Genomic DNA, 19,450 nt, shown 5'->3' on the forward strand with positions numbered 1-19,450 from the left:
CCCTCGCTTCATACTCGTTGCCAAACCCACTGGTTCCAGGTCTACAAGACCGTGCTAGGTAAAGTCCCGCCTTATCTTCGCTCGCTGGTCACCATAGCAGCACTCACCCGTAGCACGTGTTCCAGCAGGTATATCTCACTTGTCACCCCCAAAGCCAATTACTACTTTGGCCGCCTCTCCTTCCAGGTCTCTGCTGCCAATGACTGGAACGAACTACAAAAATCTAAAACTGGAAGCACTTATCTCCCTCACTAGCTTTAAGCACCAGCTGTCAGAGCAGCTCACAGATCACTGCACCTGTACATAGCCCATCTATAAATAGCCCAAACAACTACCTTTTCCCCTACTGTATTTATTAATTTAGCTCCTTTGCACCCCAGTATTTCTACTTTGCAAACTCATCTACTGTCAAATCTACCATTCCAGTGTTTTAATTGCTATATTGTATTTACTTAGTCACCATGGCCTATTTATTGCCCTTACCTCCCTTATCTTACCTCATTTGCTCACATCGTATATAGACTTATTTTTCTACTGTATTATTGACTGTATGTTTGTTTTACTCCATGTGTAACTCTGTGTTGTTATATGTGTCGAACTGCTTTGCTTTATCTTGGCCAGGTCACAGTTGGAAAGGAGAACTTGTTCTCAACTTGCCTACCTGGTTAAATAAAGGTGAAATAAGAAATGCATTTTAAAAATGCAGCACAAACGCACTGTTGGGGCAAGTGACTCTGATTCGTTATATTTTTCTCTTGTGCTTTATGCTATTTGCCTTATGACTCCTGCATGCATTGTTGACCATGAACTTGCTTGTTTACCCAACCATGGGACAGACTGTTTGTTCCCACACTCAGGACTTTGGTTACATGGACTCTTGGCCTCCCATCCTATTCTAACCAACTCTCCCCGGCTTTGTAGTCATGTTACTTGATGAAATTGCTGTACAATATGATCTTGTCATCTAATGCACATTCAAATGTTATAAATCAACACTGAAGAGCTCTCCATGTCCTCTGCCGTGCCTTGATTGTATTACTGCTGATTGATCTGGAAATGTACAGTACACGCTGGCCCATCTACTGTTGCTACCCAATTTTGATTTGTGCTCTGATATCTGCTTTACTGATTTCTGCACGATAACACTAGAAGCTTTTTACCTAAAATTGATCAATTGAAAGTGTGGGTTCACAGCTCCAATCCAGATGCGTTGGTCATTACAGAGAAGTGGTTGAGAAAGAGTGTTTTGAATACTGATGTTAACCTTTCTGGTTATAACCTTTTTTCGGCAAGAGAGATCTTCCAAAGGTGGTGGAGTGGCATGCCCTAAGCTCTCTCCTGGCCCCTTACACTAAGTCTGAATTTGTCCTGCCAGGTGACCTAAACTGGGACATGCTTAAACCACCTGACCAAGTCCTAAAGCAATGGGACTCCCTAAATCTTTCTCAGATTATTACAAATCCCTCAAGATATGACTCCAAACCCCAAGAAAAGGCTACTCTCCTTGATGTTATCCTCACAAATAATCCTGACAGGTATCAGTCTGGTGTTTTCTGTAATGACCTTAGTGATGACTGTTTTACAGCCCGTGTTCGTAATGGCTCCTCAGTGAAACATCCTGTCCTGATTTGTCATAGATGCTTGCTAAAAAACTCTGAGCAAGCCTTCCTTCATGACCTGGCCTCTGTAAAGAGGTATAGATTCAGCATGATTTCCTCTGTTGAAGAAGCTTGGACCTTCTTTTTTAATATTTCCATAAAGAAAATGAGAATTAAAAACAGGTTTAGCCTATGGTTGGACCGTGATCTGGCAGACTTACTCCACCTCAAGAATATACTTTGGCGAAAGGCTCAGGAACACGCATACTCAGGCTGACTGGCTCTGGTTCAGGCAAATGAGCAATAAGTGCACTCAGGCTATCCGGAAGGCCAAAGTTAGTTACTTTAAGGAGCAGTTCTCTCTGTGGGTCTAACCCCAAAAAGTTCTGGAAACGGTTAAAGACCTGGAAAAACCCTCCTCCTACCTATGTCCCTTAATATTGATGATGCGGTTGTTACTGACAAGGAGCACATGGCTGAACTCTTTAATCACCACTGCATTGTCAGGATTTATTTTTGACTCTGCCATACCTCCTTGCCTGTCCAACATTTCCTCATCTCCCACCCCTTCTAATGCGACTATCCCCGATGCCCCTCCCTCTTTTTCCTCTGCCCCACTACAAAGTTTCTCCCTGCAGGCGGTCACTGAGTCCGAGGTGCTAAAGGAGCTCTTTAAACTTGACCCCAATGTTTCTTCTTTAAGGTTGCTGCCCCGATCATCACCAATCTATAGATGCTTGTTTTGTTTTTTTGCGACAGAGCCTGGGCGCGAACATAGAGTTCCCTAGACCACTGCGCCACCCGGGAGGCCCTATCTCTGACCTTTTTAACCTCTCTTGGGAGGTTCCCATTGCTTGGAGGGCAGCCACAGAGCATCCTTTATTTAAAGGGGGAGATCAGGCTGATCCTAACTATTGTAGGCTAATTTCTATTTTGCCCTGTTTATCAAAGTGTTGGAAAAACTTGTCAATAATCAACTGACTGGCTTTCTTGACGTCTATAGTATTCTCTCTGGTACGCAATCTGGTTTCCGCTCAGGTTATGAATCTGTCACTGCAACCTTAAAAGGTCCTACATGACATCACAATTGCCCTTGATTCTAAGCAGTGTTGTGCTTTTGATATGGTAGACCATTCCATTCTTGTGGACCGGCTAACGAGTATTGGTGTCTCTGAGGGGTCTTTGGCCAGGTTTGCTAACTACCTCTCTCAAAGAGAGCAGTGTATAAAGTCAGAACATCTACTGTCTCAGTCACTGCCTGTCACCAAAGGAGTACCCCAAGGCTCATTCATAGGTCCCACGCTCTTCTCAATTTACAACATAGCTCAAGCAGTAGGAAGCTCTTTCATCCATTTATATGCAGATGATAGTCTTATACTCCGTTGGTGTTAAACACTCTACAACAAAGGTTTCTTAGTGTCCAACAAGCTTTCTCTGCCCTTAACCCTGTTCTGAACACCTCCAAAACAGAGGTCATGTAGTTTGGTAATAAGAATACCCCTTTCCACACAGGTGTGATTACTACCTCTGAGGGTTTAGAGCTTGAGGTACCTCATACACGTACTTGGGAGTATGGCTAGATGGTACACTGTCCTTCTCTCAGCACATATCACAGCTGCAGGCTAAGTCTAGACTAAATGATTCCCTCTGTTAAATCTAGACTTGGTTTCTTCTATCGTAATCACTCCTCTTTCACCCCAGCTGTCAAACTAACACTGATTCAGATGACCATCATATCCATGCTAGACTACAGAGACAATTTATAGATTGACCGGTAAGGGTGCCCTCGAGCAGCTAGATGTTCTTTACCATTCGGCCATCAGATTTGCCACCAATGCTCCTTATAGGGCACATCACTGCACTCTATACTCCTCTGTAAACTGGTCATCTCTGTATACCTGTCGCAAGACCCACTGGTTGATGCTTATTTATAAAACCCTCTTAGGCCTCACTCCCCCCTATCTGAGATACCTACTGCAGCCCTCATCCTCCACATACAACACCTGTTCTGACAGTTACTTTCTGTTAAAGGTCACCGAAGCGCACACATCCCTGGGTCGCTCCTCTTTTCAGTTTGCTGCAGCTAGCGACTGGAATGAGCTGCAAACACTCAAACTGGACAGTTTTATCTCAATCTCTTACGTCAAAGACTCAATCATGGACACTCTTAGTGACAGTTGTGGCTGCTTTGCGTGATGTATTGTTGTCTTGCCCTTTTTGTTGTCTGTGCGCAATAATGTTTGTACTATGTTGTCTTGCTACCATGCTGTGTTTTCATGTGTTGCTGCCATGCTATGTTATCGTCTTAGGTCTGTCTTTATGTAGTGTTATGGTGTCTCTCTTGTCCATGTGTGTTTTGTCCTATATTTTTCATCCCAGTCCCCGTAGGAGGCCTTTTGGTAGGCCGTCATTGTAAATAAGAATGTTCTTAACTGACTTGCCTAGTTAAAATAAAATACCATTGCCAAAAATAAAAATAAAGGACAGATTCTATCATTATGAAAGATTTTTAATATATCTTCTTATAAAATAATGAAAACAATTTACACTTTTAAAATGTACAGTCATTGATACAACATCCCCAAGAAAAAACAATGTTCAACCGTAAGTTTTCGTCAATGCATAAAGCACTCCTGCCTCATATGCAGAATGCACCAACAAAGTAAGAAAAACTATGTAAATCATACAAATCAGCTCTATACAAAGATTTCAAATCAAACGGCATATACAGAAATAAAAACAAAGTACCCTCTTAATTCCACTATTTTGTATTTTATGTCGCAAAAGTGGCCAATATGTTCCAAAAATAAATTAAGACAAATATTAAACATCAAAAAAAAAAATCATACAATTGATCCATTTACCAAGTTTCGATGTTACCATTTGTGATTTGTGCACATGCAACATTGATGCACCGAGCTATGTTCAACATGTACAGTACAAGTTTGGATACACCTACTCATTCAAGGGTTTTCTTTATTTTTGACTATTTTCTACATTGTAGAATAATAGTGGAGACAACAAAACAATGAAATAATCTCCTGGAATGCATTTCAATTAACAGGTGTGCCTTGTTAAAAGTGAATGTGGAATTTATTTCCTTCTTAATGCATTTCAGACAATCAGTTGTGTTGTGGCAAGGTAAGGGGGGTATACAGAAGATGGCCCTATCTGGTAAAAGACTAACAGCTCAAATAAGCAAAGAGAAACAACAGTCCATCATTACTTTAAGACATGAAGGTCAGTCAATTCAGAACATTTCAAGAACTTCTAAAGTTTCTTCAAGTGGAGTCTCAAGAACCATCAAGCGCTATGATGAAACTGGCTCTCATGAGGACCGCCACAGATAAGTTCATTAGAGTTAACTGCACCTCATAAATCGTCAATTAACTGCACCTGAGATTGTACCTCACAGATTTCAAGTAACAAACACATCTCAACATCAACGGTTCGAGGAGACCGCGTGAATCAGGCCTTCATGGTCAAATTGCTGCAAAGAAACCACTACTAAAGGACACAAATAATAAGAGACTTGCTTGGGCCATAAAACACGAGAAATCTGTCCTTTGGGCTGATAAATCCAAAACTGCATTCTGTAGCGATACGCCATGCCATCTGGTTTACACTTAGTGGGACTATCATTTGTTTTTCAACAGGACAATTACCCAGCACACCTCCAGGCTGTGTAATGGCTATTTGACCAAGAAGGAGAGTGATGGAGTGCTGCATCAGATGACCTGGCCTCCACAATAACCCAACCTCAACCCAATTGAGATGGTTTGGGATGAGTTGGACTGCAGAGTGAAGGAAAATCATTCCACCTCATGAAGCTGGTTGATGGATACAAAGCTGTCATCAAGGCAAAGGGTGGCCACTTTGAAGAATCTCACATATAAAATACATTTGATATGGCTAACACTTCTTTTGGTTGCTACATGTAGAAAATAGCAAAAATAAAAACACTTGAATTAGTAGGTCTGTCCAAACTTTTGACTGGTACTGTATTTAACTACAGTTTTCTTGAAATCAAATACAGCCAAACTAAATCCTTAAAAACACCGATACCCCTCCACACACAAATAAACAAAATAAAGATTAAGACATTGCAGATATCAACATCACAGCACATTTGCTGAGCTTCAGTGATAACATGAGTGTGTAGGGTTATGTTTGAGTTGCTCTTGGTATGTCCAAGATGATATTACTGGCTGGAGGAGGATGAGGCAGCTTACAGTACACAGAGAAATGGAGACAGATGTCTGTACAGTGCATTCGGAAAGTATTCAGACCCCTTGACTTTTTCCACTTTGTTACGTTACAGCCTTATTCTAAGATGGAGTCAATTGTTTTATCTCCTCATGACTCTACACACAATACCCCCACATTTTTCACATTTATAAAAAATACCAATTTGCATAAGTATTCAGACCCTTTACTCAGTACTTTGTTGAAGCACCTTTGGCAGCGATTATTACCTCAAGTCTTCTTGGGAATGACGCTACAAGCTTGGCACACCTGTATTTGAGGAGTTACTCCCATTCTTCTCTGCAGATCGTCTCAAACTCTGTCAGGTTGGATGGGGAGCGTCGCTGCACAGCTATTGTCAGGTCACTCGAGATGTTTGAGCGGGGTTCAAAGTCCTGGCTCTGGGGATGGCTTTTAAAGATCTCGCTGTTCTTTGCTCCGTTCATCTCTCTCTCTATCCTGACGAGTCTCCCTGCTGTTGAAAAACATATCCACAGCATGATGCTGCCACCACCATGCTTCACCGTAGGGATGGTGCCAGGCTGTCATGTGCCTTTTACTGAAGAGTGGCTTCCGTCTGGCCACTCTACCATAAAGGCCTGATTGGTGGAGTGCTGCAGAGATGGTTGTCCTTCTGGAAGATTCTCCCATCTCCACACAGGAACTCTGGAGCCATGTCAGAATGACCATCGGGTTCTTGGTCACCTCCCTGAGCAAGGCCCTTCTCCCCCGATTGCTCAGTTTGGCTTTGCGGCCAGCTCTAGGAAGTCTTGGTGGTTCCAAACTTCTTCCATTTAAGAATGGAGGCCACTGTGTTCTTGGGGACCTTCAATACTGCAGACATTTTTTGGTACCTGTCCCCAGATCTCTGCCTCAACATAACCCTGTCTCGGAGCTCTACGGACAATTTATTCAACCTCTGCTCGGTTTTTGCTCTAACATGCACTGTCAACTGTGGGACCTTATATAGACAGGTGTGTGCCTTTCCAAATCATGTCCAACCAATTGAATTTACCACAGGTGGACTCCAATCAAGTTGTAGAAACATCTCAAGGATGATCAATGGAAACAGGATGCACACGAAATCAATTAAGTCTCAAAGAAAAGGGTCTGAATACTTAAGTAAATAAATTTACAACAATTTCTAAAAACCTGTTTTCGCTCTGTCATTATGGGGTATTGTGTGTAGATTGATGAGTGGGAAAAAATAATTAAATACATTTTAGAGCCAGGCTGGAACATAACAAAATCTGGAAAAAGTAAAGAGGTTTGAATACTTTCCGAATGTACTGTACATGTTGCTCTTATCTCAACGTAATGTCTCTCGTAAATGTACAAACGTTTCTGAAAGAGTGAGGGCAGGGTTGTGTAGTTTGTTTTGTATGTTTTCTGCCATATGCATGTGAATGTCCACCGATCCAGCCACAAAGGGTTTACACCATATAGGTACATGTCCACACACACAAAACAATAAATACAAATAAATAGTACAGTCTGTAAAAGGGGATGTCTGTGAAGGGTCCTGAGAGTAGTGAAGGGAAGACAGGATTCCAGTTGAGGCAGGGCAGGGGGGTTCCTGAAAAGGGGGTCTACGACGACTTAACTGTGCTCGGGGTTACATTTAATGGAACCAAAATAGTCATATGGTCCTTCAGCAGATATTTTCATAATTTTAGTAAATGGATGTGGTCCAAACGAGAATTGGAACCCACACCGTTGGTTTTGCCAGCTCCATGCTGCCCTCCATTTATCCCACATTCATCACAAACAATGGACACACATCGGTAAGAAAAATAGTTTCTATACAGAATATAACCAAGCGTGAGTGTTGATTTAGTTTAGTGTATTCCTGTCGTATTTGTTTGTTTTCGAAATGGCCACACGTTTCACAGACCCATCACCACAGGATAAGTTACTGAAGTTATTTAGCTAGGTCTCACAGTTGTGTAGAAATTGTTCAGTTTGACTCTGCAGACACGAGGACTGTTAGCACACACACACAGCTATTGCACCATGACACAGGTGCTACAGTGTTTAAGTGATAATTTCTATGTATTTTCTAAATGCACACAGATGTGTGTACTAGCAGTTGGTAAAAAAAACAGAAACCACAAAATATGATAATTCTACATATGTTATTTTTTTTTTTAAATGCTTAGATATTTGTAAATACCTTTAACATTGACCGCTAAACCAAAAAAACTGAGATGAGATACTATCATTGAGTTTATGACACTATATTCTGTCTCTGAAAGTACAAGATGTCTCATCTCACTAGCGTAGCGGTCATAACACAGCGTGCTCATGACTGAAATGCCCCGTGCCAACCTATCACACTCAACAAAGCGTATCAGTACAATATGCATGTGTTCAAGCTATATGTTGAACCACACGGGCAAAACTACAGTACCACATCTTTTATAAACACACGTATCCCAGAGCATTCTGGGAGTTGTAGTCTCTCTCTCTTTTTTTTGAGCCAGAGCTCGTGTTTGTTTTTGGCTGATTCGCTTCAGGAACAGTATTAGGCCTCTCTGGGTGATCTAGTGTTCTAAGGTTCATAACATCTCTCCTCTTTACTGGCTTTTCTCTGACGCAGGAGTGTACAAAAATAAAAACCTACAAGCAGGGACAGAGGGATTCACTCTGGGTGCACAGGCTGAGGGAGAGTCAGCTTGTGCTGTGTTGGGACTCTTTTAGAGTAAAAAAAAAAAAAATAGGCGTGTCTACTTGCAGGCTCTTCTGTCTAGGCAATTCGGTTTCAGATGAGCCAACGGGGATCCATTGGTTCTCTGCAGTCCCTGTGTCCATCCAACCCAGAGCGAGGCATGGTTTCTGGTTGTGCGCCACAGAGAGGGTGGCGGCATAACGACAGGTCTCTCTCCCCAGAGCAGGTCAGTGGTGGAGAGGTAGTGGAGAGGCAGGAGGGAGATGGTGTGGTTGGAATGTGACAGAAGCAGCAGGCGAGGGAAAGAACGTGAGAATGTAGGGGGGGGGCGTTCTTTCCCTCTCTTATTTTCTTGTACATCATTTCACACACTAACTTTATTTTCTATTGCCCATGTATTCCACAGAGCCTAACCAGACCCACTAACAAATCCATTCCCCACTCAATCCCAACAGCATGAAACTCACTATGACTGTCGTTCCACTAAAATCACCTTTACCCTAACCTCTTCCCTCCTCTCCATCATTCTCTGGCTTAGGTCACAAGTTCTCTCTGCGGATGCTCTCGCACTCTCGCTCCGAGGTCACTTCCTGTGTTCGTGTGAGCTCACTTCCTCTGCGGGGGGTCGGTGAAGAGCAGGCTGAACTTGCGGAGCTGCTCACTGGCCGAGTGGCTCTCTTCCTGGAGCCGCTGGTTATTCTGCCGCAGGTTAGCCATCTCAGCCAACAGGTGCACTTTGTCCTTCTTCTCCTGAGAGACAGAGAGGGAGGTGAATGTGGGGAGGAGACAGAAAGAGAAAGAATGTGTTAATTATCTTGATCTTTCTTTTGTATTGGTATTTTCTTTTCTCCCCATTTTCGATCTTGTCTCATCGCTGCAACTCCCCAACGGGCTCGGGAGAGGCAAAGGTGGAGTCATGTGTCCTCCGAAAACATGACCCACCTAACCACGCTCCTCGACACCCGCCCGCTTAACCCGGAAGCCAGCCGCACCAATGTGCACCAACCCAGCCTGCCACAAGGAGTCGCTAGAGTTCAATGAGCCAAGTAAAGTCATCCCGGCCAAACCCTCCCCTAACTAGGACGACGCTGGTCCAATTGTGCGCCGTCCTATGGGACTCCAGGCCACAGCTGGTTGTGGCACAGCCCGGGAATGAACCCGGGTCTGTAGTAACGCCTCTAGCACTGCCTTAGACCGCTGTGCCACTCAGGAGGCCGTTTATTTATTACCAGATTAAATTCTTGCTGTGTCAGTGGTACAGCCATTTAAATGAGCATATAGTCTAAATGTCTCTCTGGTGTAAACGGTACCTTCTCCAGGTCAGTGTTGAGCCGCTTCAGCATCACCTCTAGGCTGTACAGCCGTCCCGAGAGGTCGTTGGGTACCTCATCCCTGAAAACACACAAAGACATTTATCTCACACTGTCTAATGGGTTAAGTAGCAGGTAGGGCAGACGGGTTTAACAAGGTGTGTTCAACAGAACAACAGAGTTTATAAGGACCGTACAACGCAGCGTGTTAGTTTGGTAAACAAGAGGCAGTTTCCGTGACAGGCTGGTTGTAGTCATGCCCTGAGACAACACAAGCTGAACAGGCCCAGACTGCTTTAACTCAAACACTCCACTGTTTGTTCCCTACAGCAGGTGTTCAGAGAGATCCTTAGTAACTTGTTTGATCCATGTGTAATTACCAGAGCTAACCACAAGATGGCACTGCCAGTACAGCTCTCTACATGTGACCGGTGAGGTTGACCTGACAAAAGGAAAAATGGGAAGTCCAAGTGTAGCCAGTGCTTTTATACACTCAAATACTGTGTTTAGGATCTGTAGTATCGGTGTCAAATAGACAAAACAATCCCCATCTGCTGTAACCGCCATGATTGTGGCGGCTACAGACCGCGATTGTTTGAGCTGGTGTGTGAATCGGAGACTTACCCGCTGAAGGTGGGGGTAGTGCGTGGAGTCTGAGGTGTTTGGAACTGGACTGGACTGATGATCGGCCGCATGTCTGGAACCCCAACTTGAGGCTCGGTGAGCGAGAATAGAGACACTGCCCTTTGCACTGTAACACACACACAGTTACAAGACTGCATTTCCCCCTTCGCAGTCAGCTACCAAACAACAAAGGCTGCCCCCAATCAGCTTTTACAATGCAAGGTCTCCAGGGAGATTTCACCCAGTCAAGCCCGTCAAGGAGCAGCCCAGCTGGGCTAGGGGCTGTAACTGAGGCCCAGGATCATGTCTCAGTTGGTCTCTGCCCGCTGGAGCTGCTGTGAGAGGGTTTGTGGTGGCAGGGGACCAGATATCTGAACACACACACACACAGAATACTCACACTCACCCTCGTAGGCCTTGGCAGCGTTGACCAGGCTGGCCCACTCCAGGCCACAGGCAGTGTCAGGCAGGGGTATGAGCCCTGGGTCCAGCCTCCTCAGGGGGGGAACCTTATCCCTCACCTCTTTCAATGACAGCTCCGACGCAGACATAGGGACTGGCCAGCGGGGAGGAGGGCAAGGAGGTCAAATTAACTAAAGACTTAGCAGATTAGCATTCATGACGACGTCGCATGATAAACTTTGCTTCTTGAAAGTCATGCATCTTGAAAACTTGACAGCTGACATGCAAAACATTTTGGGACAGTATGAAAAGTGGACTGGTTAAAGAAACGCCAAAATATTGTTTTTGAGTGGACTACTCCTTTAAAGGTAGCACATAAATTATTCCTTGTATAACTATAACTGAGCTCTGTGCGTTCTTGACATACCATAATTAGGTACGGATACAGGGAAGTGAGAAGGTAGCGACATCAAGCTGTGGCCCCACTCACCCTTCTTGTTGGGCATGTGGCTGGCAGAGTGTGCATGGCGCCGGGTGGGCAGGGTGGAGGTGAACAGCAGGTCGCTGGGAGTGCCCTGGTCAAACAGGGGGGCAGTGCTGGCATAGCTGGCATCCCTGCGCCCGCTGCACAGAGACTCGTCTGAGAACGTGCGCTGAAGAGTGCGCCGAGGAGACTGAAAAGAGAAGGGAGGGAGGTTAGTCGTGGGGTAGTATGTTTGTGTGTGTGTAAATGTACTGTGTGTTTGTACTGTGTGTGTCCCTCACCATGTCTCTTTGTGGTATCTCGCCAGGGCTGTCCATGATGATGAGTTTCTTCAGGTCGTCCTCGACGGTGCTCTTGTGGGATCTCCGTGGAGACCGCAGGTCCCTTAGCGACGCTCTGAGACGGGGCTGTCCGAACACGTTCTTAGAATTCACGTCCACCTGCCTGAACACACACAGAGCAGGAATATAGGTTAAATACAGCAACAACTTATCACACCGGGCATGGCTTAACACAGTGGTGTGATGCTTGACTTTTGTGCTGGTGGTGTAGAAAACTGGTGCACACACACACACACTTACTTCTTGCTGCTGTTGCTGTCAGAGCAGTAGGTAGTGGGTATGTTTGAAGGGGAGGGGGCGTTGTCATCTGGTTGCCAGGGGCCCAGCCTGTTCTTGCTGCATAAGGCCTTGGGGGCGGAGCTAGAGAGAGGGGTGGAGCTGAGTAGAGCAGAGTTGGGCGTGACCGTGGCGGCTCGGACCGGTCGCGATTTCTCTGCTGCAGGGGTCTTGTAACCCTGGGGTGTGTAGCAGGCCCTGTGACGACACACAAACAGACACACGCTCCAATCCATAAATCGATCTCCATCTATTTACATGCATAACAAAGTCAATATCAATGGTGCATAGGTTTAGGAGATACACACATGCTTGAATTGACGGATCGATTCAGGGTGAGATCCATAACAGACACAACAAGCCACACGTCATGCAGAACAGCTGCTGGTGGAATTCTCCTCTCAAATCCCCTTTGTCTCCCAACTAAATTCCACCAACAACAAAAAAAGGCACCTCAACCAACATCTGTTAGTGTCACAGCATAATCAGTGATTATCCCTGACCAGCCATCATGACTTTCCGTGCACACCATCCACCCAATCACTCGAGTAAACCAACCATCTACAAAATGTCCCTCCAACCAACCCACAATCTACAAAATGTCCATCCAACCAACCCACAATCTACAAAATGTCCATCCAACCAACCCACAATCTACAAAATGTCCATCCAACCAACCCACAATCTACAAAATGTCCATCCAACCAACCCACAATCTACAAAATGTCCATCCAACCAACCCACAATCTACAAAATGTCCATCCAACCAACCCACAATCTACAAAATGTCCCTCCAACCAACACACAATCTACAAAATGTCCCTCCAACCAACACACAATCTACAAAATGTCCCTCCAACCAACACACAATCTACAAAATGTCCCTCCAACCAACACACAATCTACAAAATGTCCCTCCAACCAACCATCTACAAAATGTCCCTCCAACCAACCATCTACAAAATGTCCCTCCAACCAACCATCTACAAAATGTCCCTCCAACCAACCATCTACAAAATGTCCCTCCAACCAACCATCTACAAAATGTCCCTCCAACCAACCATCTACAAAATGTCCCTCCAACCAACCATCTACAAAATGTCCCTCCAACCAACCATCTACAAAATGTCCCTCCAACCAACCATCTACAAAATGTCCCTCCAACCAACCATCTACAAAATGTTCCTCCAACCAACCATCTACAAAATGTCCCTCCAACCCACCATCTACAAAATGTCCCTCCAACCCACCATCTCGCCATACCTCCACCCATCCATCCATCTCACCACTCACACGTCTCTGTCCCCATTTCCTAAGCTCCTGTACCACAGTTTAGACTACATACCTTGTATGTTACGTGTTGGGTGCCTCTGTGTCAGAATGCCAGTGTCCTGCCCTGTTCCCTGAGTGACTGGGGATAGACTGGGGGGTTTAAACCCCCAATCCTTTAATCCCCTATAGGAGTAGCTGGACTCTCTAAATATGTGTCCACATATATGTAGGGCAGGGGTGATACATCTGACCCATACATGCCCCCCATAGGGATTAAACCCTTGTGTGTTTTGGCATGTTAAGCATGAGGGGTGGGATGCCTGTGTGGACAAAGCATACAGTTCTTTCTCCTCCCCTTTCCACTACTAAAAGCCAACCTGAGTTTGAGTGTATAAGCGCTATGTGTGTGTTTTTGTGTCTCTCCTACCTGGGTTTTAATGAGTCTGGCTTCTCCACGTTGGATCCAGGAGGGAAGGTGCGTGTGCGGTATCCTTTGTTCTGATTGGCAGGTAATACAGGCGATGACTGCAGTCTCCGCCCCTCGACGATGTTGCCCCTCGCCTCAGAGAGCTCCTGCAGCCCGCTATTATAGGTTGCTGAACAGTGCAGGGGCTTCTGTGATTGGCTGGACTGGTTTCCGTGGCGTGCGCCAGGCTTGGTGTTGTAGAGGGTGGGGGCGTCGATGCCGCTGTCACTGGACCCGCCCTTACTGAGGGGGTCGGGGTCAGGTTCGGCCAGGTCGCCTAGGTAACCCCGGGACCCCCCCGGGCCTCCTCTCTCCCCCCCGGCCCCGTCGAACCAGCGCTCGTCACTGTGGCTGCTGGACGCGTTACTGGAGAGAGTGTTACTGCTGGAGTGGCTGGAGTACTGGGTCTCACCCTACAGAGAGCGGGATGAGGTGAGAGAGAAAGAGACGGTAGATACACAGAAAAGCAACAGGCAGAAAATCTCTCTAAATAAAAGATGACAGTTATATCTGACCTTTGAGTGTCTGTTGGGGGAGTCTTTCCCTGGGACATCCTGTCGGGTGGGTTTCCTCTGCCCCCCTCTTCCTGGCCCCCGAGATGATGAAGCTGGGACATGCCATAGGGGCTCTGGGCAGAAAAACACACACACACACAAACACACACCTTTACACATTACTCATCACATGCCTAATGTAGTGACAGGTGTGGTATGTAGGCCATATACTGTGTGTCTGGTCACAGGTAATACACAGTGTATTGAGGTAGTCAGAATTCAAGACCCTTTTCATGGTGATGGATGGAGAACTCAGTTCGATTTGGAGACACTCCAAATGACCGTCTTTAATCCGGACTCTTTTATTTCTGTGTGTACGCATATGCACAGTTTAAGTCCGAAGTTTACATACACCTTAGCCAACTACATTTAAACTCAGTTTTTTCACAATTCCTGACATTTAAATCCTAGTAAAAATTCCCCGTTTTAGGTCAGGTAGGATCACCACTTTATTTTAAGAATGTGAAATGTCAGAATAATGGTAGAGATAATTATTTATTTCAGCTTTTATTTATTTCATCACATTCCAGGTGGGTCAAAAGTTTACATACACTCAATTAGTATTTGGTAGCATTGCCTTTAAATTGTTTAACTTGGGTCAAACATTTCAGGTAGCCTTCCACAAGCTTCCCACAATAAGTTGGGTGAATTGTGGCCCATTCCTGACAGAGCTGGTGTAACTGAGTCAGGTTTGTAGGCCTCCTTGCTCGCACACGCCTTTTCAGTTCTGCCCACAAATCTTCTATAGGATTGAGGTCAGGGCTTTGTGTTGTCCTTAAGCTATTTTGCCACAACTTTGTAAGTATGCTTGGGGTCATTGTCCATTTGGAAGACCCATTGGCAACCAAGCTTCAACTTCCTGATTGATCTCGAGATGTTGCTTCAATATATCCACGTAATTTTCGTTCCTCATGATGCCATCTATTTTGTGAAGTGCACCAGGCCCTCCTGCAGCAAGGCACCCCCACAACATAATGCTGCCACCCCTGTGCTTCACAGTTGGGATGGTGTTCTTCGGCTTGCAATCCTCCTCCTTTTTCCTCCAAACTTACCGATGGTCATTATGGCAAAACAGTTCTATTTTGTTTTCATCAGACCAGAGGACATTTCTCCAAAAAGTACGATCTTTGTCCCCATGTGCAGTTGCAAACTGTAGTCTGGCTTTTTTATGGCACACAGACATATAGAGGAGTTACCAGCCTCTCTCTCTCCCTCACATATACATATATATATATATTATATATATATATATAGCTCAAAAAAATTAAGGGAAAACTTAAACACAATGTAACTCCAAGTCAATCACACTTCTGTGAAATCAAACTGTCCACTTAGGAAGCAACACTGATTGACAATCAATTTCACATGCTGTTGTGCAAATGGAATAGACAACAGGTGGAAATTATAGGCAATTAGCAAGACACCCCCAATAAAGGAGTGGTTCTGCAGGTGGTGACCACAGACCACTTCTCAGTTCCTATTCTTCCTGGCTGATGTTTTGGTCACTTTTGAATGCTGGCAGTGCTTTCACTCTAGTGGTAGCATGAGACGGAGTCTACAACCCACACAAGTGGCTCAGGTAGTGCAGCTCATCCAGGATGGAACATCAATGCGAGCTATGGCAAGAAGGTTTGCTGTGTCTGTCAGCGTAGTGTCCAGAGCATGGAGGCGCTACCAGGAGACAGGCCAGTACATCAGGAGACGTGGAGGAGGCCGTAGGAGGGCAACAACCCAGCAGCAGGACCGCTACCTCCTCCTTTGTGCAAGGAGGAGCACTGCCAGAGCCCTGCAAAATGACCTCCAGCAGGCCACAAATGCGCATGTGTCTGCTCAAACGGTCAGAAACATACTCCATGAGGGTGGTATGAGGGCCCGACGTCCACAGGTGGGGGTTGTGCTTACAGCCCAACACCGTGCAGGACGTTTGGCATTTGCCAGAGAACACCAAGATTGGCAAATTCGCCACTGGCGCCCTGTACTCTTCACAGATGAAAGCAGGTTCACACTGAGCACATGTGACAGACGTGACAGTCTTGAGAAGCCGTGGAGAACGTTCTGCTGCCTTCAACATCCTCCAGCATGACCGGTTTGGCGGTGGGTCAGTCATGGTGTGGGGTGGCATTTCTTTGGGGGGGCCGCACAGCCCTCCATGTGCTCGCCAGAGGTAGCCTGACTGCCATTAGGTACCGAGATGAGATCCTCAGACCCCTTGTTAGACCATATGCTGGTGCGGTTGGCCCTGGATTCCTCCTAATGCAAGACCTCATGTGGCTGGAGTGTGTCAGCAGTTCCTGCAAGAGGAAGGCATTGATGCCATGGACCGGCCCACCCGTTCTCCAGACCTGAATCCAATTGAGCACATCTGGGACATCATGTCTCGCTCCATCCACCAACACCACGTTGCACCACAAACTGTCCAGGAATTGGCGGATGCTTTAGTCCAGGTCTGGGAGGAGATCCCTCAGCAGACCATCTGCCACCTCATCAGGAGTATGCCCAGGCGTTGTAGGGAGGTCATACAGGCACGTGGAGGCCACACACACTACCAAGCCTCATTTTGACTTGTTTTAAGGACATTACATCAAAGTTGGATCAGCCTGTAGTGTGGTTTTCCACTTTAATTTTGAGTGTGACTCCAAATCCAGACCTCCATGGGTTGATACATTTGATTTCCATTGATCATTTTTGTGTGATTTTGTTGTCAGCACATTCAACTATGTAAAGAAAAAAGTATTTAATAAGAATATTTCATTCATTCAGATCTAGGATGTGTTATTTTAGTGTTCCCTTTATTTTTTTGAGCAGTATATATATGTGTGTGTGTGTTCTGTATGTTTTTCTACATACATGTGTGTGTTTGTGTACCTGTCTTGCAGCGCTCCATAGTGCTTTCCTGGCTTGTGAAGCCCGAGGAGGACTCTCCACTAGAGGTGATGTCCAGACTGAGATGAGGTTCGTAGGCCAACAGGGGACGCTGGGCTGAACCGTACCTACACAGATAAGAGGAACAGAAATTTTACACACACAATATTTTACTATACACCGTTATTGATGCACGGGCTGGTTTGGGTTTTTACTTTGCCCTTTACAGCGTTATTTCAATGTTTGGTTTGTTAAATGGAAGACGCCACTCCAACGGGTTTCTGGTTTTATAGTTTACTCTGTTTTCTACTTGAGTCATTTCTCCCTCTCCTCCTGCAAATAATGTTTTTATGTTAAAAAAAGGTTAACAGAGTACTAGCGAATTCCCATAGTGGACGCTAGCTAAATACAAACAAGGCATAAGCAAGGACAGACAACCAAGGTCATGGAAGTTATAGAACTATCTCAAAAGGCTACTCCCACTTGATCCAGAAGGGGATTGATCATCTTTGCTGTAACCAAGAAGCTTGATATTGCAAGCTAGCCACCTAACGTTATAGCTAGCAAGTAAGCTAACCAAATCCATAGCTGGAGACAATATATTTGGCACATCTTAAATAGTTAACTTATAAGATATTTGTCTGGCAAACATTTGTAGTGAATTTTAAGTATAATTTGTTACCATATAAGTTACCATATGAATGGCTCAATTACATTTTCTGTTGTTGAATAAAATGAAAATCCCCCTCTGTACTTCAAAACACACCTGTATATACGGTATACTGCCCAAGTCTGGTCCAAAAATGTACAAATATTGGGATATGATATTTTGGCCAAACCGCCCAGGCCTAACTCACACACCCGCACACACGCAAGGTTACACAGAGACTAAGATGAACATACAGGTGGACAAAAAAAAAAAAGTGTACAGCACACACAAACACTCGGGCTGAACCCATTTAGTCGACTGATTGATCGGTTTTTTCTTTGAGGAGCACAAGACATCTGTGTGACACGCCTGTCTCAGTGGACTAATCCATTGCAGAGGCCACAGGGATGGCACAGTCCATCACTAAGACCGTGGTCACCAACCTTTTCTCCGTCAAGTTCACTTTTGCAGTCAAAAAGCAAGTGGAGAGCTACCGCTCAGATTCTTAAAAAAAAACACGACTTAAAAAATGTTACATTAACCTAATAAAAACTGTTCTGTAGGAATGAGGTTTGTGCAGTAGGCCTAATACATGATCACAGCATATTGGCTATATGCCTGGCCTTCCCATACTGTTATTATCAGACCATATTATATTTCAAAACTCAAGCTTGATAACAAAATATAGCAGTTGGTGTAAGCACTAGTGCATAAATTGAAATATTTAGCTTTTTATTTTTATTTTACTGGACTGATGGTACTTGCACATGATGGTCATGGTGCATTCAAGACATTTGGGAACTAGGTCAAATCATGACGTTAGTGATCTTCAAAGACATCAAAGTTGGATGACCGCTCAAAATGATTTTTCCCCAAGCTCCCAGTTGTTTTGAATGCACTGAAGTCGGAGCTTTCCTGAGTTCCCAGTTGTTTTGAACATGGCATTAGTCTCAGTGCAGGGGACACTGTCTTCCATCTGATGGCTAAACTCGAGTCGCACCACATTCCTATGACCAGAGAAAGTGAAATATTCCTAAGAAAATATATACGACGAGCTGCTGCTAATAATAATAATAATAATAAAAACGCAGGGCTATCGATACACCTCTACTCTTTTCATTGCTGCGGCAGCGCGAATGGAAACACAGAAGAGCGTTTTATGTTTTCTAATAGTGTTGAATATAAACAGTTGACAGGGCTGAATAAAAACTTGAACATTAACTCACTCATAAAAACAGCAGATTTCTCCTGTATTCTTTGACAGTCTCTCTGTGGTTATGGTTTTAAAAGTTATTAAATCTTACGTAGGCTAGTATCAAATTTGCTGTGGCCGGGGTCGTGGATGCTCTGTAGGCAAGCGCAGTAGGCGCACTCGATTTAGCCACAGATCTCCCAGTCTGCCAGATAGGGGGAGTTTGTCTTTTCAGACAAGTGAAATACACTATTCAAAAAAATAAAGGGAACACTAAAATAACACATCCTAGATCTGAATGAATGAAATGTTCTTATTAAATACTTTTTTCTTTACATAGTTGAATGTGCTGACAACAAAATCACACAAAAATGATCAATGGAAATCAAATTTATCAACCCATGGAGGTCTGGATTTGGAGTCACACTCAAAATTAAAGTGGAAAACCACACTACAGGCTGATCCAACTTTGATGTAATGTCCTTAAAACAAGTCAAAATGAGGCTC

The 19,450-nt window shown here is 44.7% G+C and overlaps 1 protein-coding gene across 5 annotated transcripts in view; it reads right to left on the reverse strand.

The window, feature by feature from the left end:
- Positions 1-4,086: 4,086 nt before the first annotated feature.
- LOC115137097 (signal-induced proliferation-associated 1-like protein 3) overlaps positions 4,087-19,450 on the reverse strand; it is a 101,101-nt gene continuing 85,737 nt past the window's right edge. For 4 of the 5 annotated variants that reach the window (XM_065024634.1, XM_029673146.2, XM_029673145.2 and 1 more), the window contains 10 exons: positions 17,106-17,230; positions 14,202-14,314; positions 13,648-14,099; positions 11,913-12,146; positions 11,613-11,775; positions 11,338-11,521; positions 10,846-11,001; positions 10,446-10,572; positions 9,822-9,903; positions 4,087-9,261 (listed from right to left, as the gene is read on the reverse strand). In XM_065024634.1, coding sequence (XP_064880706.1) covers positions 9,118-9,261; positions 9,822-9,903; positions 10,446-10,572; positions 10,846-11,001; positions 11,338-11,521; positions 11,613-11,775; positions 11,913-12,146; positions 13,648-14,099; positions 14,202-14,314; positions 17,106-17,230 — 1,780 coding nt within the window. In that variant the 3' untranslated portion in view covers positions 4,087-9,117. The remainder of the gene's footprint in view (positions 9,262-9,821; positions 9,904-10,445; positions 10,573-10,845; positions 11,002-11,337; positions 11,522-11,612; positions 11,776-11,912; positions 12,147-13,647; positions 14,100-14,201; positions 14,315-17,105; positions 17,231-19,450) is intronic. The other variant, XM_029673148.2, reaches the window with a different exon arrangement.

Source organism: Oncorhynchus nerka, linkage group LG11, assembly GCF_034236695.1.
Source record: "Oncorhynchus nerka isolate Pitt River linkage group LG11, Oner_Uvic_2.0, whole genome shotgun sequence".
In the NCBI taxonomy this organism is placed as follows: Eukaryota; Metazoa; Chordata; class Actinopteri; order Salmoniformes; family Salmonidae; genus Oncorhynchus; species Oncorhynchus nerka.